This window comes from Phyllostomus discolor, chromosome 8, assembly GCF_004126475.2.
Source record: "Phyllostomus discolor isolate MPI-MPIP mPhyDis1 chromosome 8, mPhyDis1.pri.v3, whole genome shotgun sequence".
NCBI lineage: Eukaryota > Metazoa > Chordata > Mammalia > Chiroptera > Phyllostomidae > Phyllostomus > Phyllostomus discolor.
In genome coordinates, this window is record NC_040910.2 from 35,419,605 (window position 1) to 35,443,796 (window position 24,192).

At 42.9% G+C, this 24,192-nt stretch overlaps 1 protein-coding gene across 1 annotated transcript in view; it reads left to right on the forward strand.

The window, feature by feature from the left end:
* The window catches only part of INTS9 (integrator complex subunit 9), an 84,859-nt gene that overhangs the window by 35,181 nt on the left and 25,486 nt on the right, over nt 1-24,192 (forward strand). The window contains exons 4-8 of the mRNA XM_028520878.2: nt 2,278-2,340; nt 6,483-6,622; nt 8,483-8,569; nt 22,603-22,723; nt 23,506-23,640. Coding sequence (XP_028376679.1) covers nt 2,278-2,340; nt 6,483-6,622; nt 8,483-8,569; nt 22,603-22,723; nt 23,506-23,640 — 546 coding nt within the window. The remainder of the gene's footprint in view (nt 1-2,277; nt 2,341-6,482; nt 6,623-8,482; nt 8,570-22,602; nt 22,724-23,505; nt 23,641-24,192) is intronic.

Consider the following 24,192-nt stretch of genomic DNA (forward strand, 5'->3'; position numbering starts at 1 on the left):
ACCAAAGGTACAAAAAATGTTAAAACTATAATCCAGTCAAGTTTCATACTAAAAACAAAATCAAAGGTAAAAGGTTAAAAACTTCAAAGCTTATCTATTCCATTCTTACTCTTCTAAATCATTTTTGTTTCCCACATCTCACAATTGAAAGGGTGAATAAATTTAAAGATCCTTAAAATGGTTCCTCTGAATAAGGCATTTCCTTCTTGTAATAGATGTTGTTAAATAAAGAGGTGGGGTTTTTTACAGAATTAATTCCTGTGAATTGCACCCCAACCTCGAATGCAAGCCAAGTGCATAATTTGAAATGAGATTTCTCTTATAGTTAATCTGTAAAATTCTGACATTCAGGAACGTATGCACCTGATTTCAGCCGTACTCTTCCGCTGGCTGTAAATCATTGTTCCCTGGGAACGGTCCAGAAGCATCCCATCACCAGTGCATTGTGAGCAAAATGACTTGCATGTGTATGTGAGCGCATTTCATTAGACGGGAGTGTGAATAAAACACAGTGACACAGTAAGTGCCCAGAATGGCAAATGTGCTTCTCCAGCCAGGAAGGAGGAGAGCCTCAGAGGAGAGTCTGTCACGTGAGGAAGGCATGCCCCAATGCGTAGCCTTGTGGGGAAGATTACGCAGCCGATTTAAGACCAGGCAGAGCTTTGAAATTTCCCATGATTTGTCTGCAATCATTTTTAACCTCATCCTAAGGGAGTTGGGAGTCTTCTCCCATTAAACATAATTGCTTATTTGTTTTTAGCTGGCAGATATCTTGTAATTAAGAACTGCTAGTAGTCTCCTTTTGGCTCAGCTTTGCACTGGTTAAATGGTATTCCTGTAAGGAGAGGAGTCAGAGTTTACAGCAAAAGGCAAGGGGAAGAAATATTCTATCAAAGTTCTGATATGAGACTTGTAAAATTCAAAAGGCAAATTTAGACAAAGATTGGGAGTAAAATCACTCAGATGCAAATGTAAGTATAGTTACATATATATAAATATATAGAAATATATATTCAGTGACTAATGATATAATAAAACAAAATTCTAACAGTAGTGTTCTCTTTCTGGGAAGAACAAACTGTCAACCAAACAATATATTTTTTATAAAGTCGTAGATAGCTTTCACCTTGATAGAACAAAAAAAAAATTCTCCATAGATTTCAGTTTCAAGGGTCAGGGAGGGAAGACAGCACCTCTAGTGGCCTTCTGGAGGCAGTGCAGCAGCCCCATGGTGGACCACTCATGTCTCAGTGTGCTCTTCCGTGGTTCCAGCTGCCAACACCTGTGTGGTTTGCGGGAGAGCTTTGCCGCAGCTGTAAAACACGGGGGTTGCTATAGAAATATCTCAGATTTTGTGCCTCGGGAGGATACTCCAAGGTGTATGTTTCATACACCAGAGTTTCCCCAAGGTTAAAATCCCACTTGCCCACAGTGGTGTATGGCTCATCTCTTATCAGCCATCTTCCTTTCCCTTTGTCACTTGCCCAACCTCCTCTTTTTCAGCACCTTCCGTATAACTTTGCATTCGCCCATTTCTCAGGGTCTGTTTGTGAGCGAATGCAAACCAAGACAGGCCTATCAAATGCGGTAGGTGATGGCAGAGTGGGGAGCTATACTATATACTTTTTTCTTTTGAATGATTACATTTGGTTTATAGTCCCAAATAAATTGTATGCTCTGCAAGGACAAGATATATTCATGAAAATGATGGGGAGCGGGAGTGGTTTAATCCCTGTTCTCTACTCTTCATCTCCTTCTTTACTTGCCCCTCGCCAGAAGGAGGAAGAAGCTCTAGGGCCAGGACCCCAACCGGATTGTGTAACAGATCACTGGGAGTGCCTGTTACACGTACAGGTTCCGTGACCTCGTCCCCCAACTTTCTGACCCCTTACGTCTTAGGGCCCAAGAATCCTGACTTCCATTGGCCTTCCCGTCATATTCTGATGGTGCTGGTATGGTCTGCGTAACTATGATTCAGGAAGCATTGGATCATGAGTTATGGAAGCAGCATGTGTCCACACATGGCTTTCTCGAAGAGACATCAAGAAATATGCATTTGGGTCCTGAGTCAGCCACCTACCAGCATTTTTTATCCCAAGTAAGATACCTAACCTCCCTGACCCTAACCCAGAAACAGTCGGCCTTGATAACCTTCTAGCTTCCCTCCAACTCTAGCAGCCTGTGATTCTTCACAGAAAGTTTGGTTTGGGGGTGAAATTTCTTTTTTGTATTTATTGGATATTTCTTCCTAGACTTTCTTCTTTTCACTTCTTTTAGGAGCTCAAGGAGTGCTCAGGTCATGTATTTGTGGATTCTGTGCCTGAATTTTGCTTACCAGAGGTAAGATTAAAGTGAATCTTACTGTTGAAACAAAGCATATCTTGTCATCTCTCAAAATGAAGTCAAGAAATAATTTTAAGGGGCTTAGCTGCCTGTTTTCAAGTTGAAATGAATCCGTTATTCCAGTCACTTAGCTCTTTTCTTAAATTGAATTTATTGGGGTGACATTGGTCCACAATCCAGTCAGTTTGTTATACAGCTAAGATATCATTTAGGAGTTCTTGTGTTGTCTGATAATCATTTGTCACTCTCTTCTTTCTGTTTCTGCATCTTTCCATAATCCTCACTGACACTTGTACTGGGGCATAGTTTTAAGCAAGGTAAAGAAATAACTCAGGCCTTTCACTTTTGTAATTATAATACCTGTGACTTAGATTAGCCATACTTTTCATAGAGTAGGTAATTGGGAATTGCTGTTATTCAGCCAATGCAATAAACTAAAAATTCCTATTGACTTGAAAGATCATACTGAATATAGCTTGACATTCACAGGTTCTGAACTGAGTTATGGATATCTGTCATGTACATACTATTACCATAGTGTGACTTGCTGTAAGAGTCCAGGGCCAGTCTTACCCTTTGCAGAAAACACAGTTCAGTTTCCATCAGTTTTAAAGGAAACTAATCTCAGCTGACAGGCCTAATCCCCAGAGTGCCCAAGGTGGCGCTCTCAGTGACAGATGAAGGGTAGGGAAGCCAGTAGCTAGTCCAGGGTTCCTGAGGAAATCAATGAGAAGCTGCGGTCCTGTTTTTCCCCTGCACCCAATGGATTACGGTGCCTGTAGGAGGTATTTCACAGATCAGTGCCGAGGAGAAATTTACAGTGTCTTTTCCTCCTCTTTGTTCTCTTCCTCCCTGTCTTTTCATTTCTACACTTTCTTTTTTGCCTACAGATGAACATTTTTCTCCCCTTAAAGTATGTGTGTGTGTGCCCTTTGGGGTCATAGAGTGAAAGGAAGGAAGGAAAACAAAGAAAGTTATGGAATTGAAGGTGGCAGAAAAGGGAGAAGTTTGGAGGTAAAGCACTAAGAATAAGGAAGGGTAAAGGTAGACAGTTACCAAGAATCCTGAGCTCTCCCTACCTGCAATTACTCTTTTTGTCATTTTCATTCGTCACTTAGGAATCAGTGGGGCAGTTGCCCATCTGTTCGAAGACTCCTAATCCCAGAGGCTCCATTCATTTTCAGTTTTCTACATATGGCGCTGACTGCTGCAACCTTCAATTTATGGGCCACAGTGCCGAATGTGTGAATTGGTGTTCGATGACTTTGTGACTTGTTCCACAGAGTACTAAACTTTGAAATTGGGCACTTGCCATTTCACAGTTCAGCTTTGGGTGTGCTAAAGGAATATTGATATATTTAGGGTTCTAGAGCAGCGGTTTCCAACCGGTGTGTGGCTGCAGGCACACAGGTGCACCACAAGAATTTTTAGAACATGCGGTCCCTGACTAGTTGGGGGCACCGACCTCTCTTCCCCAGGGTGTCAACTGTAAAACTGACAACAGCCATCCAACAATAGCCGTCTAGTCAGATCGGCAAAAAGTATATTTTTTGGTGTGCCTCAGAATTTTATTAGTTTATGTGTGCCATGAGATGAAAAGTTTGAAAATTGCTGTTCTACAACTATATAAATTTTTTCAACTTTTGTCATAACTTGAGGTTTATAACAAGTCAGCAGTCGTTACTGTTTTAAGGTGGAACCAAGGCCTTATATGATTAGGAGAAAAGAGGAGAGTCAGAGAATCAGGAGAGAGGTGCTTACTGCTGTCCCGTCCCCACTGACAGGCGGGTGAGTCAGGCGGACCTGATCCCGGACCTCAGGGAATTTATCATTTCCACTCTCGTGCAACCCCTTGAACATCTTCATGTCCCCTAATGTCTACACCTCGGACTGCATGTAGGGTTCAGGACAGCATAGTAAGCAGCCAGTAAGTGAGGGTAGTTTGACCCAACTCCTGGTCTGTAGAACCCAAGTGTCCATATACTAGAAGTTTGAAATGAAAATAGTCTTTATTGGATTTCACTGAGTAGAAAGTCTATAAGTAAATACATAAATGTGAGTGTATATTAAATTTATTTCTCAGGAAAAAACGTTTATGTAGACACTGTTGATATATATACAGACACCATATATATGTATGTATGTGTGTATGTATTTTTTTCCTTCCAGCTACCCTCACCAAATTTCTCATCATTCTAGACTTTGTGGGTTCTTATATATTAAAGAGAAATTCAAGTATTTTTACCCAGTTTCTATACATGAGAGGGAAAGTAGGGAAGCTTTTGAGTTTTGCTGTTTCTGCAACTGCCCTTCCCTGTCTTCTTCTGGATCGGTCGCTCTGCTACTCTGCCTTCGCTTCCTTGTCCGTTTAAAAGGCTCCTGGAGAGGTGGTGGGGGTGGGACCGGCAGAATGCTCTGTGGCCTTTCATGATGAGGATCTTGTCTCGGAAACGTAGGGTATAACGTGGGGTTCAGGGCGATGTCAATTGAATATTGTTCTCATTAAGCATTGTAGTCACACAGATTGCCATTGCTCTAGGCAGTGAGTAGCTTTTGACCTCGAATGTATTAATACACGCCGTTCTCAGGAGCTGATTATGCCTTGGCAACTTTATTAAATTAACTTATTTCCTATGTAAAGTCATTCAACCAGAAAATACCCACAGCAAAATGGTACATTGCCTCTATCATTTGCAAAGATGGCACAGCCACCTTGCCACTTCCCTGTGGGGGACATACTAGCTCAACGACCCACTCTGGAAGACCTCCTTGACTACCGTGTGCTGCCCTGGGTGCGCCGTGCAGTTTCCCAGGGGTACCTTCCATGCGGCGCAGCACTCAGTGGCTGAGATGAGGTCTCTGAAGCACAGCATCTCCCTTCCCCCACAGCAGGTGCTGCTGATAAGCACACTTCTCCAACAGCAGTGCCAGAGGCCTGCTGTCTGCTGGCTCCCACAGCGGGGGGTGGGGGGGGGGGCGACACAGAAATAAGTTAGCAGGGGTCTTGACCTCAGAGACATTTAATATTGAGGGACAAAGTGACACTTTGAGTTGCCATCCCACAGAGTGGTGACTGCCATCAGAGGGATGTCATAAAGTGCCTTAGTGTCCTGAGAACGAAGTGGTTTTTTCCACCTGGGCAAATCAGGAAAGCTTAGTGCAAGGAGAGAACCGGGCTTTAGAAGAGGTAGGAGACTTAAATTTACAGGAAGATCTTTCCCTCGTGAGAGCATTTTCCTCATACGTACTAAACACAGTAGCATTGTCCCCTCACCTGCCAACCTGTCTTCCTTACTAGGAAGAAAAGGTAGATTTTCAACCTGATGACCTTACTAGGAGAAAAGGTAGATTTGGGGTTAAGACTCAGGTGGAATAAGGAATGTCATTTCCTTTTGTGACTCTGTCACTACTTTTTATTTTGTGGGGGTGGGGAGGTCTCTATATCTAGCACTAGTGATTAAATGTTACCTCTAAAAAAAACTAAAATAGCCCTGGCTGGCGTAGCTCAGTGAATTAAGCGCGGGCTGGGAACCAAAGTGTCCCAGGTTCGATTCCCAGCCGGGGTACGTTCCTGGATTGCAGGCCATAACCCCCAGCAACCGCACATTGATGTTTCTCTCTCTCTCTATCTCCCTCCCTTCCCTATCTAAAAAATAAATAAATAAAATATTAAAAAAAAACTAAAATAGAAGCTGGTTCCCACAGTTGACTTTGGAAGAGCAGTTCCTGTGTGCACTCCCTCTGCTCCTATCGTCCGTGGCAGCAGTGCTACGGTCTAGCTCCCCCACAGCTTCTACTGGGCTCTGTCTGCTTCGTGTCACCTGGTTTCACTTGCCAGGCAGCAGTGGCTGAAGTGCTGTCCCTTATCCTTACATGTCTAACCCAGAACTCAGGTTTAGCAAAATCAGTCCGCTGCTGGTGGGCTGGTTGCATTCTCGTTGTTAGCCATCTTGTCCTATTACTTAATGTTAATACTAGGAAGCATCCTAAAATGAGAATAGAAGTGTTGCAGGAAAGCCATCATTACTCCGTGGTACAAAAACTACTCTGCATTCTGACAGCATCATCATTTAGTCCCATCATGTTGATCTATGTGCTCTGAAGAGAGATATATATCATCCCCTCTCCTTTCTTTCCAGACCGAGCTAATAGATCTGTCTACGGTAGATGTGATCCTCATCTCTAACTATCACTGCATGATGGCACTGCCCTACATCACCGAGCACACTGGCTTCACAGGCACGGTGTATGCCACAGAGCCCACCGTTCAGATCGGCAGGTGAGACGATTCTTCTCCCACTGGCACGGGGCCGGAGACCTTCTCCGGTGACTAGCTAACAGAGCGTTGTGCCGGCAGTGATTGTTACTTCCTTCTGAGCAGCTGCCCCAGAGAACTGGCATGAATAGACGGCTCTTTAGATAAAACAGATGTGCCCTGGAATCTCCTAGAGACTGGTGCCGCCAGTGGTCTAATCTTCATTGTCTTCTTTGTACCGAAACTGGAAGGAGTTCCCAGAGACAGCTCCTCTGTGCAGATGATACTAATTAGGGGAGGTAACGTTTAATAAGATGCCATGAACATGGACTGCAAAGAGCTTCAGGAGAAAGGAACATAGCATTTTAAAGAAAAGGAAATTTTATTACTCTGCATTCAAAATGCCCCCCTTTTATGGATTAGTGCTGGCTATAAGTGGAGACAGCTTGTAGACAGCAGGATAAATAATTAGATTGGTAAGTTACCTGTTCTAATATTAGAGTGAAACTCAGAACTCTAAGGAGTAAGACAAAAACCTCAGACCTGCCTTTGACTCAGAACGCTCTGCTGTCTCTTTCTCTGCCCCTCCCAAGCCTTCATGGTGGCTGCAAGCAATGGTAGCATCACTTAGCCAGAAGGGAGTCATGTGAAGGCACTCACCCCAGGAGAAGAATTGCGTTGAAGCAAACTAACAAGTGTGGTATAAGGTGCAACTATCAAGACCAAAAATACGGGTTCTAGGGTCTTACCAAAGTCCAACGAGATGGAATTGCCACGAATAAAACAGCATGTCCTTGTTTTTGTGTCAAATCACATTACCTGCAGCATGTACAGAAAAGCGTGAGGTATCTGAGGAAGAAGCGTTACAGGCATTAAAGGTGATGAATCGGTTTCGGGGAGGGATACGCTGACAACGTTGGACTCTGGTCTGACAGTGAAAGCGTGAGGATGGACACAGCCACTGTTCTCCTGAGAGCTGTAGCCGTAATGGTAATGAGCCTGAATCCCAGACCTCAGAGTGCAGGAATTCCAGCTGCTCCTTCGAGATGAAAGCAGGGGGTGGTATTAGGAATAAATGGATAAATGGAAATGAAGTTGTTCAGCATTCAAATGCCAATAAATTGATGGCCTGTCACAGCTATACGTTGATTGGGAGAGGACTGAAGTCAATATTGATTGTCTCTACTGGATTATGAACGGGGTTTCCGGGTGCTGAAAATCTGCTTCTAGCTTTTTGGTCATCCTGTAGTTATCCAGGGTTCTGAGAGTTCTCTGGATCGTGGGTCCCTCAGCATGCAGATCACTGCTCCATGGGGTAAGGCCTTTCTTGTACTGCCTCAGTGTGATTCTGTGGTGATCCTCCTTGCGATCTGCGTAGCCTGCCCTTTCACAGGTCCTGGAGTTAGGTTTTTAGGGTTAGTCTTTAGAATGCTCTTTCATGTGGAATTTCGTTAATCCCTAAAATACACTTCAAGAAAAATCTGCTCTACCAGTTTAAATGGTTCATTTAATATCATTTTTAAATAGCCTACGCCCACCTTCTACTGCCGCCAACATCAGGTACTTCGGTCAGTTAACTTTTTCTCCTTTTGTGTTTTTAGTTAGGTAAAAGCAGAAATCTTAGAGGGAGAAGTAAACCATAGGCCTATGTGTTTTAGTGTTTAGAGACAGGAACATAGCAGCCTGTTTTGTGTCCTAAATTTTTAACATGGAAATTCAGCAGGAGGTTTGTGCTCACCTTCGTGTAAAGTAGTGCCCACAGGTACGTGTGCAGCGAAGACAAGGATGACTGGGGAGGGGAAGCAGACAAGCCCATTGCTCTCGGCTACAGTGTTAGAATGCGGTATGAGTGCTCATCAGTATTTTTCGTTTCTTTAAACTCAGGCTTCTCATGGAAGAGCTGGTGAATTTCATTGAAAGGGTGCCCAAAGCGCAGTCGGCCTCCCTGTGGAAGAACAAGGATATTCAGCGGTGAGCGAAGGCCTGTCTGTCCTTCACAGTAGAGCCTTAGGCTTTACCAAACAGCCCCCTTTGTTTTCTACTTAATGTGCACGTACACTGTTAGAGCTACAGAGGCTCTTTTCCCCACTTCATGAAAGGGTTATGTTTGACTCTGTCCCCAGTTGGTGTCTGTCTGGCTTCACGTTAGGAAACATTGTCTGGACTCACACGTCTGAATCTTTAAATGGTTTCCTTGATCTGCCCCCCAACCTGCTCAGTACAGGGACCTGCTCCCCTCCTCATTTTGCCCTGTTCTCAGCTCCTTTTCCCCCGGCCGTTGCTCTGCCTTCTTCCCCTTTTCCTTCTCTTTCCCACGTGCTTCCTGGGCCGCATCAGGACCCACTTCTCTACATCCCCCCGCTTAGAAACCTTAGGACCTTGTTTTCTTTCCCCATGGAACATGTATGCCTTGGCTTCCCTTACTTCCTCCTTTTAAATTTATACCCGGTATAATATTCTGCCACAAATAATTTTGGCACACCAGAAATGACGTTCAAAGGTCACTGTTTCCTGACTCCCAAACCCTGGGCCAAATCTTAGGAAGTTCCAAGTCCTTATTTTGCCTTTTCTTCTGTGACCTTGGACAGAGTCCTTGGCAGTTTTCCTTTGCCTCCCATTCTTTATAAAATGCAAGATAACTGGCTCACAAAAGAAGTGCCATTGTGTATGGGGGCGAGGGGTGAACTGGACTTGCAAGAGCAAAAGGCTAGGGAGGGGGCCTGAAAGCTATATCCTAAGAATCTTTGGAAATCTCCTTTTTTAAAAAGGTGCTAGCTGAAATAAAATCTTGATTTTTGCTATGTCGCCACCTGGTGGGCAAAACTTAGAGACTCGAAAACTAACTTGGTAAAGGAGCAAGAATAGCTTGTACTACTAGAGAAGACTGAATGTCACTGTCTTATATATCATGACTGTACTTCTGATCCTGGTCACATAATTTGTTTTGGCTTTTGAGCATGAGATGAGCAATACTTATTGACAGAGAAAGAGTCTAGTTATTAGAAAGAGTATGCTGAGGTGTTAGACAAACCGAAAAAGCTGTCTTTTTTTTTCTGGATAAACTCAGCATATGTATTGGAAGTGGTGGAAGAGTTTAAAGAGCGGTTTCATACTTGACATCAGGCAAAAGAGTTCTTTTGAAATATGGACCTAGAATTTAACCTTGAGCCAGAATACTAAAAGTGCTTCGTGTGGGCAACATATGTGCTAAAATATTTGTCACTTTAAAATTTCTCTGTCACCAGCCAGTTGATCTGTAGTGCCCCAGAGTACTATGGCAGACGATATTGAGAAACACTGCTTTTTGCTCTCTACTCAATGTACATTGACATTTTTCCCAAATGATATGGGCTGTGTCTTCTCTTTATCTTTTTTTTTTTTCTTTAATTCCTGCACTCTCCTTATCCGGTTTCTCTACTGTAGGGTAGGTGGTGGGCATCATAAACTCAGATGCCTCCAGCAATGGGGAGGGTAAGTGGAGGAGTGAGGCGGGGATCCAGGGAGTGTGGGCCCGCGACCTCGCCTCTCTCCGGGAGCGGCTGGCGTGCAGCCTCAGCCGGTTGTGGCCCTGTGGGAGTGGGAGTCTGTCTCACCTCCGAGTCTTCCTTTTTATTTTTTTAAGAGAAGCTCAAAATTCGGATGTTTTAAGTGTCATTTTTAAAAATCTTTTTAAAATGTTGGCTCACACATGAAAATAAAATCCTGTATGGTCCAGGTGAAAACACCTCTATGAGTGGACTTTGAGGTTTGAGCCCCCAGTTTTTTACTTCTGCACCATGTGCAGGTGATCTCTTGATTAAGTGCCTAGAATTAATGCATCTTAGTAGCGTAAGTTACTAACAATATACCATCACTAAAGAAGACAATAAATTAAAATCTTACCAACTCATTGGTCAAAAGAGTTTGACAAATTTCCTTAAGTCATTTCCCTTAAATCATAGTTTGAATTAGCATTTGATTTAGTATTAGTATGTATACCCAAAAAAGCTATTACTCTTGCTTTTTTGGCAGCTGTCTGACTCCCTGCCTCAGTTGACACTTCTCCTGAGATTTATTTAGAAGTTAACCATCCTTCTTTCTCGTTTTGACATTGCAGTTTACTCTTCTTGAAAAAAAAGATTTTGAAGGGTAGGAAAAGGAGACTTCCTTGCATTGTAATTTTTGAATTTCTGACTTTCCCATACCCACTTCAAAGTTGAGCATTTTTAATGGGAAAATTCAAAGCAAAATATTTCACTTAAGAAACTAACCCTGCCTCCAGTATTTTTTTTTGTTTAAGGCTGGCTTTTTTTTTTTTTGTATAAGACTAGAAATCTGCAATTCTAATTAAGAATATTGTTACAAGTATAAAGGACACTTGGACAAAAATAAGGGGGGTGGAAATGGGAGGGAGGTGGGGAGGGCTGGGAGCGGTGGACTGGGGTGGGAGTAAAAGGCAGAAAACTACTTGAACAACAAAGTAAAATAAAAAAAATAATAATAATACTGTTACAGTCCTCACAGGCATTAAGGAATTATGCATTGATGTATTCCTAGCCGAAATGTTATGGCAGTTCCACTACTCAGCCTAAAACATGGGTTCATGCCTCATAGGAGCTAGAAAGAGGAAGCAAACACATCCTTGTGGTTCCTCTTCAACAACAATATGCTTGTAGTTGGGTGTTGAGAGAGGAATTTACTGGATCTAACTATCTAGTGGGAAGAAAGCTAAAGGGCTTAGAGGTTAAGTAGACTGGGGTTTGAACTTCAGATCTGCTTCTTAGTAGCTGCAGCAATTTAATTTCTAGGCTGTTTCCTCATTTACAAATTGTTAGCAACTTCACAGGGTTCTTGGGAGGACCCTGTGAAGGGACCCTGTGAATGAGTTCATATGAGTGAAGTCTTTTTACGGTGCCTGGCACATAGAAGGTGCTCAGTAAATGCTCGTGTGCTAGTCCCCTTTGGTACCACACTCAGCTCACGTGGCTCCCTCTCAGTTACCAGAACACACCTGCCTCCCCACAGCCTAACTCATCCTTAGACTCCGCCTTTCCTGAGGAAGCAAGTAGCATAGTAGAAGAGAAACTTTTATTTCTCTCTTTATTTTTCTATACATTTCTTTTTTTTAAATTTTTATTATATTCATTGGGGTCCATTTCTTAATAAAATTAAATAGGTTTCAAGTGTACAGTTCTACAGTACATCATCTGTATATTCTATTCTGTGTTCACCATCCAAAGTCAAGTCTCTGAAACTGTTTTCTAATCCCTCTGTTGCTTCTAGTTATTCAGTACTGTCATGCAGATTCCAGGACTAATTCTCCTGTTCTGTAAAATAGAAGAACTGAGTTTAAGTGGTCCCTAGGGTCACTTACCTTACAGTTTTTCTAAAGACGTCCAAGGTAGAGGCCCCAGAAGCAGACCCTCGGGGTGGCAGTGCCCTGATGGAGCCCTCACAGCCTATTATTCAGCATCGCCACCGGAACAGAACCCCTCCGCTTCCCTCGGAGTGGGTTCGCCTCCGAGGGATGGCCTGAGGCTAACCGAACTCCCAGGATATTGACTAACAAACAGAAATTCCGTTTAATCACATTATCCTGAGACAGCTGCCTGGCTTCAGAATTTAGAATGGTTCGTCTCTCTAGGATGGTCTGTTTTGGTCAGCAAGTCCACTTACAAGATCAAATTATAGATAAAGAGGTTTTTTTTTCATGAGCATCGATGAGAATTCAAGCAGAGATAATTTAGGTACTCTCAGGAATTGTTTCTATTACTCTGTGGTGGCCTAAACAATTGCCTTTATCCTTTTCAGAGATAAATTGATCTTAAACAAAACTCCTGGATTATAATCTAGTTTCGGGTTAATAGTAAGTGCACGATTTTAAAGCTCCACAGTAATCTAGTAAACTATCTAGATTGTCCTCTGCTAACACAGCATCACTCCATCACAGCAGCGTCTGTGTTACGTAAACAGGAAAACAACTTTTCTGCTCCTTGTGTTCTTTGTATGTTGCTCTGATATTTGCTTTGTGTTTTGTTCATTCATTCATCAAATACTTAGAAAAAGCCCAACCAGTGTTTTATTTATAAGCTTCTAAGTGGTCCCAGTGGACTTTGAAGTCTTCCTTCTTCACAAAAACATGATCTGGTGCTGCTTGTGCTGGTGGGGTGGAAGCAGAGGCAGCGAAGCTCTGGCCTGATGTCAGGGCGCAGGGAAAAAATGTTTATTAAGAACTCAAGTGTGATAAGAACAAAACAATGAAATCTTTCGGAAAGTACTTATGAAACATTTAGACTCTGAGAACTTGACTTTGATAAATTAGAAAGCCAGAAAAAAACAGAACTTGTTCCCTCTGTATTTCCTTATCCAGCTTATCAGCCAATCACCCTGATGGCTTTGAGCTGCTCTCTAAAAGCCTCTGCAGTCCTGCCGCAGCGAGTGCCAGGAGAGTGTAGGGCACGCTGAGTTACAGCATGTTCGGGGACGGAGGGAAGGAATGACCAAGTGACTAAATATTTCAAAAGAGTAAAAAGGTATCAGCAAAAGGAGTTTGTCAGTATTATTATGGAATTCAGAGAACTTCACACTTATGTGTTGATTAACTACCAAGTGCCTGGCATTATAGTAATTTTGTAGAAAGATGCCCAAAAAAGTGTAAGACAGTCCCTGTACTCAAGGGGTTTATCAAGCAAAGACTAGGGTCCAAGTGGCAAGACTTAGGCTAGGCTTGGCAGGTGGAGTAGGGTTTGAATGAGGACAGGGATTAGTCTCAGAAAAAGGAGCAGAGTGGGGAGAAACGTGGTAGAAAGGCTTGACTGAAAGGTGACTGGCGTGGTTAAAAACAGCCACTGCACGCCAGGAAGGAGGGAAACTGAAATACCGCATTATACAAAACCAGAATGAAACTTTGTACTTTTGAAAACACCAACAATACATTTGACTAATTCTTAGTTTAAGTCTTTCATGTAGCTGAGAGAAAATTTATCCAAATTGTTTATTTTTGAAAATACTGTCACCAAATGTGTATGAAAAAGGAAACCTAGACATTTCTAAATAGAGAGGTGGCAAGTAAGTAGTTTTAGGTCTGAAAGGTGTAGTCTATGTAAGTTTTACCCAAAGAACTGAAGAATTACTATTACTAGATATCATATATATTTGTTTACTTATTGATGTATGTATTTTATTACTTATTTGCTGTAGTGCTCAGAACAGTTTGTGAGGGAAGTATTTTACCCTCGTTTTGGAAACATGGAGGAGAGAAAAGTAAATTGCTCGATATTGCAACACACAGAAAAAGACGCAAAACTCAGCGTTAGATTGGATAGGGACATCAGCCTTCTACAGAAGTTCCGTACAGAGTCAGTAAGAATGTCTCTGAGGAGACCTGAGAGACGCTCGGACTTCGGGGATGAGACACTGCCCCTGCACTGGAACAGGCCCCAGAAAGCCATGTAAGTGACGCCGGGTCTCTCACAGGCCACAGGGACCGCAAGCTCCCCTGGGGAGGACCCCTTCTTGGCTCACTCCTGTGGGTGTGGGCAGGACTCAGTTCCTCAAGGCCACTGGAATGGAGCCTCCCTCAGGCCCTTGCTAACGTGGGCCTCGCTGCAGAGCATCTCACAACACGACAGCTGATTAAACCAAAGCTGACAAGAGGGCCCAGCCGAGAGTATGGGCAAGGTGGAAGTGAGTCTTTTGTCACCTAATCTTGGGGGTGACATCCTGAAGTTAGACAGTAGTGTGCAGGCCATACTCAGGTGATTGACACAGGATGAAAACAGAAGTGGGATCACGGGGAGCTGTGTCAGGAGCCACCTGCCCCAAAGCCCTAAATTGAGCCGTTCGGACAAGACCATAGTCGGACAAGACCACAGTCGTTGGGACCTGCTTAGCCTCCCTCTTCCGGCTCACCGGTCGGCGGCTCCCTGCTGTTGTCAGCACCTTGCACACTGTCATAGGGTGCACTTCTGCCCAAACTTACTGGTGTACTTTCGATAGGACTCATTAATAATTGACTCACTGCTTCTTACCTTTCCTGAGCTGTAACAAGGTAAAGGACATTTTGTCTTTTGAGTGCTTTTATGTGGGGCACTGTAGTCAGTGCCGAGGACACAAACATTTGAAAGATCCTACTATGTGAATAATATAATGGAGTAAAAAGATGTTATATTATTTTTGTTACTGCGTTTAATGAGACTCTTCTTCCAACAATGCTCTACTAAACTAGTTACCAAAAATCATGATGGCTGTTTGTGTATAAACAAATGCTTTCTTCAGTTTCTGTAAAATATAAGTTTATGGTTCTATATCATTTATCCTGAAAGAAGAAAATGGGAAAAGACCCACGCTGAAATATGCCTGAATTTTCTGTCTTCCCTCTTTCTTTTACCAAGGGCTTAGATCATTTGCAAGCTTACTCTGGAGGCTAAATAGATGATTGTTTAATCTCCAGCAGAGAGTGGAAACATTCAAGTAACCAAATTCCTCCTCTTGAGAGAGACTGTTCCAGATCTTAATCTGCTTCATTTTCGAAGAACTTGTCCGAGATAGGAAGGGGAGAGGGTGCTATAAAGGCCACTGAAGGCAAAGCCCAGGTGGTGTTCTGGGCAATGACAGCAACAGCTGTCAGATGGGACAGGCAGCGCAGCGTGCAGAAAGCAGGTCTCGCCAGCCTCGCACGTGGCTTTTCCAGCTCAGCCTCTCAGGCGTCTCGGTGGCAAGGCCGTGGCAGAGCTGAGGGCAACATAAAACAAATTCACTTGGGTTGAGAGATGTGGTTCGATTACAAGTGTTATTTATCATGCTTCCCACTCTCTAGCTACTCCCACAATAGCCTCTCAGCTCTGGTGTAAAGTTAAGGATCCCTTCTGCTCCTCCTCAGCCCAATGCGAAAAGCCTTTATTTTTTATGAAGGGCAGCCCTAGGAGGCCCCAACCATGGGATTCTCTAATCCTGAGGAATTTAAAGTAGGGGCTAAAGCAGGGGAGTAACTCGGATTCTCCCCTGAGACCCTCTAAAGAAGTGCCTGGGCCAGTCAAGTTCATAGTCATTGCTTCTCATCTAAGTAAATCACCCTGGAGAGGAGTCCCCTACAGTGTTGGTGGATGATGCATGTGCTCCTGGGGCTGTGAAGGCTTGTGTGTTGGAGGGGCTTGGAGGTCACCCTCATTCAGCACCTGTTCTGTGCCAGACATGGGTGTTGTGTCGTTTACCCATCACAGAACAACTTGGAAAGGAAGGCAATACTCTCTGTCTTACCAATGAAGAAACTGGGGCCCAGAGGCCACAAGGTAACCGAGAGGAAGAGGCCTGTTTTTTCTGTTGTGGCACAGTGCCTCTGAGAGCAGCTTTTCCTTCCTCAACGAGGTTGGCAGAGGGGTACAGGGACACGGAAGGAAAAAAGAAAGCAGTAGCCTTGTCCCCTGCCAGTAGGCTCATCCCGGGACAAGCTGCCACAGCCCGCCGCTCCCCTGGTTACAGGTCTCCGGGGGACCCTTAGAGGTTGGGAAGAAATTAAAAGCCCAGGCCCAGCGAGGGGCATGGGGCTGCCCCACAGCCAGCCACCCAGGGCCTGTGTCTTGAGGGCCTTTCTCTCTCCCCTGCAGGTGAGAGTCTCGGGGGAGGGTTTGGGCAGAATGTTCCTTAGCTTCCCAGGTGCATCAGAGTGAGCGTGTAGGGGAGATGGGGGTTGTTCTTGGTCTGCTTTTCTGTTTTCCTTTTGTCTTGGGTCCTCTGGCTCTAATCCGGTCTTTGCTCTTTGTTCCCCGGACTTCACCGTCCTTGGGTTTGGCTGCACAAGTGGCATTCCCTGGGTGTCTGTCCTCTCTCTCCCGACCAGGGAGATGTGAGCTGTGCATTCTCTGGTCAGGGAGGAGAGGGAGTGACCCTTTGCTCTCAGGTGGCCTTGGTTGGGCAAGATAAGGTCTTGTCATTCATTAGCTGGCTGTAAGTTTTTCAAATTGTTTGACCCTGTTTAATTTTCTTGTCAGTTTCCCTCTTCCACTTGCCCAGGACTTTTTCTAGCATCTAACTAACTACCCTGTTGCAGAAAGACTAACTGTATATAGAATGCAGCTGAGGCAGGACCTAGAGAAAAAAGGAACTTAGAGAAGTTATGCTAAGAGCCTTGGATTTTATCCTGAATGTAATGGCAAGCCATTAAAGTGGGGGAGGGCAAGTGTGTGATAAAGATTTGCATTTTTAATATATTCTTTAGGCCCTTCTGTGAGGGAAGGCAAGTATACAGTCAAGAATGGCTCATACCTTTTGACATCTCATTTATTGCCTTGTATTGTTACAAAATTTTCCTTAGACCTAAGCTCCTTATGGGCAGAGAGGCCTTTATGCTGATATCCCTTACAGGGCTTAAATGCTGTGGCCACTGTCAGGGCTAAGTAAGCCTAAAGCAGTCCATTTACATAGGCCAGATAAGTGAAAAGAAAACCTTCCTGTGTTTATATAGAAAGTGAAGAGAAGGCTCCTTGATCTTTTGTTGCTGGAGAAACAGAGGTAAAGGGAATTGGAACAACATAATTTATAGCTATTTTGTCTACATCTCCAGTGTTTACATTATAATGAGTGCATAAATGCAATTCACAGGCCATATAACATTTATTAGGATGATTTTTCTTTCTGTAGAACTTTTTGTTTCCCCTTGAGTTAGTAATTATCTTGTTTGCTTATTTGCATAGATTTCTAAGTACTTATTACTAATTTACTTCTGACCTTTCCCACACTTATAGAAGTCTGTCCTCAGTATGTTCAGACTCGGGATTCTGTTTTATCTCCTTAGAAACCCTCTTGCAGAGCTTTCTCTCTGATCCCCAAGTCTGATTTTAGCTGCTCCCGAGCCTGCTGCACCGTCTTCAGTTTAGGATTACCTTTGCCGTGATCCTGAAGATTTCTGCTCCTCTTTCTGCTGCTAGCAGCTCTGTTTTCTGGGCCCTTTCTCTTTTCCTTTTTTATTCTTCTTGCTTACACCTTCATTTTGCAGGGCACATCCTCCAATAACTTCCTGAGAAAGCACACTTGGGAGGTAAATTATTTGAGACCCTGCACGTCTAAAATGCCTTTGTTCTACCCTCACACACTGGTATAAATGCAGATAAGATGTGATTTTTTTTTTTTTTTTTTTTTAGAATTTTGAAACCATTGCTGTACTTTCTTCTAGCTCCTAGAAATGCTGTTGAGAAGTCCAGTGCTATTGAGTTTACATTTTTTATATGTATCCTTTTGATTCCGCTGTGGAAGCTTATATTCTTCTCTTTGTTCTTTAGGTTGGCGATGTCTTCCTAAAGGACAGTCTTTATTCATGTGCTGAGTACTGAGAGGGCCCTTTCTATTCAGAACAGGGGCGGCAGCCATGACCAAGCCCCTGTTTTGTGGCCAGACCCGACCTGCCCCTGTTTCTGTGGGGTTTTGTTGGCACAGTCACTCATTTCCATGGCCCGTGGCATCCAGTGGCTGCGTGACCTGACAGAGACTGTATGTGGTCTGCAGAGCTTAACACATCCGTGGCTTTTCAGAGGAAGTGTTTGCTGACCCCCAATCTAGAAAATCAAGAACTTCAGTTCTGGTTTTAAAATGTTTTTTCCTGTTATCGTTTAAGTATTCTTCTTTTTTGTGTGTTTTTCTCTGCAACTCTTGTTGTTTAGAAGGTGAGCCCCCTAGACTGGCACTCACATTTTTCTCTCGTCTCTCCTTTTGTTCATTGTCTTGTCTGGGATATTCTTTTAACTTTATCTCCAAACTTTACTGAGTTTTTTATTTTTGCTATCATTTTTTATTTGGGCATAAGTTTCTCTATTTTTATATTAACTTTTCTGTTATAAAATGCAGATAACCAAAAAACACATTTTATATATATATAAAATAAATTATTATACAGCTACCACCCTTACAAATACTACCCAGGTCAAGGAGCAGAAGATTTCCAGTAACTCAGAAGCCCTCCACGTGACCCAGGCTAATTACAGCCCACTCTTCAGACACATGTCATGGACTTCAAGCCATGGCAGGATTGTTCTCTCTCAAGCTTCGAGCAGTGCAGTGCATCCTCAAGTCTTCTGTCCTTTTAGTATGACCTTTGTAGTCTTGGGGGTTTTCTGCTGCCTGGTGTAGTAGAATGTTTAAAAGTCCTCTTGTACATTCCCTGCCCTAAGTCTGGAATCACCCATTTCTCCAAGAAACTCTGGATTCTTTTAGTGGGAAATGAAATTTTTAGCTCCCATTCTGGTTGCTAACAATGTTCTTTGTTTTTGAATTGGTCATCGCTAATAGGCCTTTTTGGGAGACAGATCATATATTTTTTTTCCTTTTTTTTAAATATACTTTTACTATGCGAGGTCTGTTCAGAAAGTATCCAGCCAGGTACTATGAAAAATTGAAGCCTTTATTGAAGAAGATACAAGAAACCTAGGCACCTCGGGACCTCACACATTCTCTTAGTCGCCATCAACTGCCCTGTCGCATTTACCTGAATCTCACTGATGGTCTGAAATCTCATCCGTGTCAAAGGTGATTTTAGTTTTGGAACAAAACAGAAGTTGCAGGACACCAAATCTGGGCTGTAGGTGGACTAAGTCACCTGGGTGATTGATGTTTCACCAAAAAGCTCTATGTGAGACATGTTGCATGAGCAGGCGCATTGTCCTGATAAAGCTGCCAATCACCAGTGGCCCATAGCTTCAGCCTTCTGAATCACCCATCTAGTTTCCATGGAGGAATGTTCAAACTTAACACAAAATTTGACACAGATTCATTGGTCTGCCTGCTCAGTCATTTTGAATGTGATGGCCACACAGTACACATGCTCCCTCAGCAGCATCTACCACCCACACTGACTAGTACAGGAAGTTGTCATTGTTCATGCATGCACATTCCAGTCCACTCTTCTTGGTTGTCGGGTTACATCAATGCCGTGCAAACTCTTCTCCTTATATTAACAATAGTTGGACTTTTTCCGGACAGACCTTGTATATTGTCAGAACATACAGCATTACATATTGCCCTCTCTTCCTTCCAACCTTCATTTGGTCTTCTACAAGTACCTACAAATTTAATGCTCACTACCAACACACATATTGATATATCTATCATTAATTTGGCTGTCTGAAACTCATTCTTCAAAAGATCTCAGGATGGGGTTGCAAGAGCAATATACCCCAAGTTCTTACAAGTTTTGTTTGTTTGTTTGTTTGTTTGTTTGTTTGTTTGTTTAATCTGTGCTGTGTGACCTTGAGGTCAGTTTTCCTAGATATGCAATTCTTGGCTTGTATTTTCTTTCCTTGAGTGTCTTAAATATGTCACTGTGTTTTCTCCTAATAAAAACATTACTGTTGAAATTCTTATAGCATCTAATATTTTTTCATAAGTCACTTTCTCTTTTTGCCTATACACCCAAAGTTTTATTTGTTTTTTTGTACAGTCTAAATATTTTCCCAGAATATAGCTGGTGTTAGTTCTTCGGGGTTGGTATTGCCAGGTGTGCAGCGTGTTTCTTTAGAATGGAGGTTCAGGCCTCTTTTCAGTTTAGCAGCGATGGTTTGCAGTATGTGTTCTGGTGCCTTGCTTGGCTTTCTATCAGAGACTCCAGTCGTCTCTGTTACAACTTCTCACCTGTCTTCAGGCCACATTTCCACTCATTCAAAGTCTTTTTATCTCTTCATTTCTTTTTAGTACTTTTTTCTTTCCTATATTTTACTTAACAGCATTATCTGTTGTGTGCCTTCACTTTTGTGTATCAGTTTAATCTTCATTTCTGATTTTTAAGATTTCTAATGTTTTAGTGAGTTTTTCACTTTATTTTTAAGCTCTTCTGATTTTTCATTTATGTGGGTCTTTCACATCTTGTAGAATTTTTAATGTTTTTAACTTATTTTAAAATCTTGACATGCTCTGTTGGCATGCTTTCATCGTCTGTATGCTGTCACATTATTATTTCCGAGAGCTCTTTTTATTTTCTTAAGGCCTCACCTCTTTTTAGTAGAATTATCTCCTCATTTCCCAGGCGCCCTATATTACTTATCTCTCTAAGGATAGTAATATTCTAGCTGCCTAATTTATGTTCTCTCTTTTCCTTTCCTCCTCCTTCCTGCATTTGTTTTGGCCTTATCACTTTAGACACTTTCCTCAAATGCATGGAGATCCTTGGTTTGGGGCACATGTTTACAAGTTAAACAATAAAAACTGGTTAGCATGTCCATGTGCTGTGAGTAGATCTGGTTGAATTCCAGGCTTTGTCAGAACAGAGTCTGGTGGGGCAACTGTGTTGTGAAACCCTCAGTGTCAGTGTATTTGGGTTGAATTTTCCTTGGTGCTGATCAAATTTTTCAGAGAAAGTTGTCCAGTCTCCTACCCTGGAGGGTGTAAGCCTAACTGAGCATTTTGGGAGCTGTATGATGAGAACATTTTTACTGGCAGTATGTAAACTTTTGCTTTAAAAAGCTTCCTTCAGTTGTTGATGGTTTCCCCTGTCCAGACTCTCAATTTCACTCTCTCTGGAGCATAACCTCTGGGACATGCCTGAAAGGCGGGGGGCAGAGGGGACAATTGCTGAGCTGTATGGAATAGGTGAGGAGAACTGGAAGGTTCTATTAATCAGTTTTTTTCAACAAATCCTCTTGTTTTTAGGTCCACCTTCAACTTCATTTCCATAGGTACCCGTTGTTTCCAGTTGCTGAGCTTTCTGTGGGTTCTGCAGTGTAAATTAAGTTACTTGAATTGAATTTTCCTGGGTCTAAGTCAGTTATCATTTGTCCTACTTTCTACTTCCCAAAATGCTGTTGCTGTCGTCTCTTCTCTCCTTGTCTTTGTCTTGAAGGGGGGTGTGCAGCCCTTCACTGTTCGTGTTCAGGGAGTGCTCAGGAGAGAGCAGAGCTGCCGTGCACGTTCAGTCCGCTGGGCGTCCCTTCCCCTGTACCGCACTACGTGTCTCAGAGAAGTCACTGTTCAGCTCTGTTCTTGGTGATGTTAGAGTGAATGATGAAATGTGTTCTTTTTTTTTCTTTTTTAAGATTTTATTTATTTATTTTTAGAAAGGGAAGGGAGGGAGATAGAAACATCAATGTGCGGTTGCTGAGGGTTATAGCCTGCAACCCAGGCAGGTACCCTGGCTGGGAATTGAACCTACGACACTTTGGTTCACAGCCCGCGCTCAATCCACTCAGCTACACCAGCCAGGGCTGAAGTGTGTTCTAATGACACATTGTTGTTTGTTTGCTTGTTTGAATGGGTGCTCCTGATGCCGGTCTGAAAGATCACAGATCATGTTTTACTTTCCTCTTTCCTGCCAAGCCTCATTTGTTTTTAACCCAGTCCATTGCTATAGCTTTGCAGGCCCCTGGTAAAGTTTATTTCACTTATCCTTTTGTGAACAGGGAAGAGAATGTGAGATGTCATACAGAAATGCTCTATATTAAGATGTAAATATGGTCAAGCCTAGAACAACCAGGCCTTTTTAACCATTTTTAAGGAAATAAATAACTTTAAAAAAGTGAAAAATCACGAAGGAAGTTAAAAAGCTACCTCAGAAAATATGCAGTTACTATTTTAAAAAATGGCAAAGGGAGAATAGAGGAGAAAAAGACATGGCATATAGGAAACAAAAATTAGCAGACGTAAAGCATCTATGTCAATAATAATATTAAATGTAAATGGCTTAAACAATTGAATCAAATAACAGATTATCACACTGGATAACAAATAAAAAGATCCAGTTATATGCTGGATAAACAAGGAATAAGAAAAAGGTAGAGAAAATTAATGAACCAAAAGTTGGTTCTTTGGAAAGACCAACAAGACTAACGAACCTTTAGTGAGACGGACCAGCAGAAAACAAAGAGAAGGAGAACACTCATTACTAGAGCCAGAAATGACTGTGGGGACAGAATGACCCCAGAATCAAAAACAACCACAGACGAATACTGTGAGCAGTTACGTGCCAATAAGTTAGACAACTTAGATGAAAAGGACAAATTGCAAGAATCTCTGTAACATAAAGAATCGACATTGTGGCGCATTCACAGGCTGCTGCCGTCGCCTCTCAAGGACGCTGTGGAAGTGTCGACCTGGAGAAGATGCTATACCATGCAGGAGGTGAACTCTGCCCTCAGTAAAATCCAGCTGGTGGGATATTCTCAGAAAATTGTGAGTGTTGATGTGATTTTAAGTGATTAATGAATGCTTTCGATTCATATTGTTTTTTGGTAGGGTTCCATAGTTCCCTTTTACGAGACATTTGATCACTAAGATCTTGTACCAGTACACGTTGAAAAGAAGAACAGTGTCTGTTTCTTTCCTCCATCCCTCCCAGATTCTTTTTGGTGCCCGTTCCTCACTGTTACATTCCCGTCACTAGCTAGCATTTGATTGGCCAGTGTGCAGTAAGTCAAGTCAAAACCATCTCCTTCTGTTCACTTTAGAATAGTGGGTGCTGTTTTACACACTTCGGACAAGTGAAATAGAAAACGGAGAGCATAAAAGAGATCAAGAAGCAGTTTGGAAAGTATAACTTGAGCTCTGACCTGGCAGTGACAAGGTTCCCATTTCTGTCAACTTGTGCCCAGACCCATTCAGTACACAAGAACCATGAGAGTAACACCTAACCTGAAAAGAAAAAAGAAAACTGAAGTATTGTCTCTTTGGTTTATTTGCTAACATACCACCTCTGCCTTTTGGTGAGTGAGGCCTGGGTGCCTGGTGACATGTGGATGAGCTGGAACTCTCAGACAGGTGACAGCTAACAACTTGGCATTGCTTTCAGTGTCTGCCACATGGTCTCTGCTGTTTTACTGCAGACTCTCTGGTTTCCTTTGAAACCATTTCTGAGTGGAGAAGGATATTTCTGTTGTTTTCTCCTGCAAACGTGTCTGCACGACAGACGGCACTGCTGGAAGCTCACCCTCCCTTTCACTGTGGTTCCTTTCCAGGAGCTTTTCGGTGCGGTCCAGGTGACCCCTCTGAGCTCTGGCTACGCCCTCGGGAGCTCCAACTGGATCATTCAGTCCCATTACGAGAAAGTGTCGTACGTCTCGGGGTCCTCCTTGCTTACCACACATCCCCAGGTAACTAAACCCTCGCTCAACAGCTCAGCTTTTTGGTTATTTAGCCCAAATTCAGAATTTATCCAAAGTGCCATCAGCAGTTTTTTAATCTTCCTAATTTTTATTTCTGTAGACACTTTTTAAAAAATTGTAGTAAGAGCATTTAACATGAGACCTATCCTCTTAATAAATTTGTAACTGTCTCATACATTATCATGGACTACAGGTGTAGTGTCGTACAGCAGGTCTCCAGAGCGTGCTCAGCTTGCTGAGCGGAAACCTGATATCCTACAGATACTCTTCAGCAACGTTAGATTACTTGTGTCCCAACCTTTAGAATCTCAGGTTCCTTGGTAAGATCCTGCTGACTCTAGGGGCACCTCTAAGGTTTTGAGATTTCCAACACTTCTAATAATCACAGCCTGACGTAGGAGAGAGACGGATACTTGTTTACTCAGCAGACGTTACTTACTATTTGCAAACGGCCTACCCTGTGCCAGGAGCCCCTCTAGCTGTTAGAGAGTCAGGGATGACCCACAGGCAAAGTCCTCGCCCAGGGCTCTAGGCTCAGTT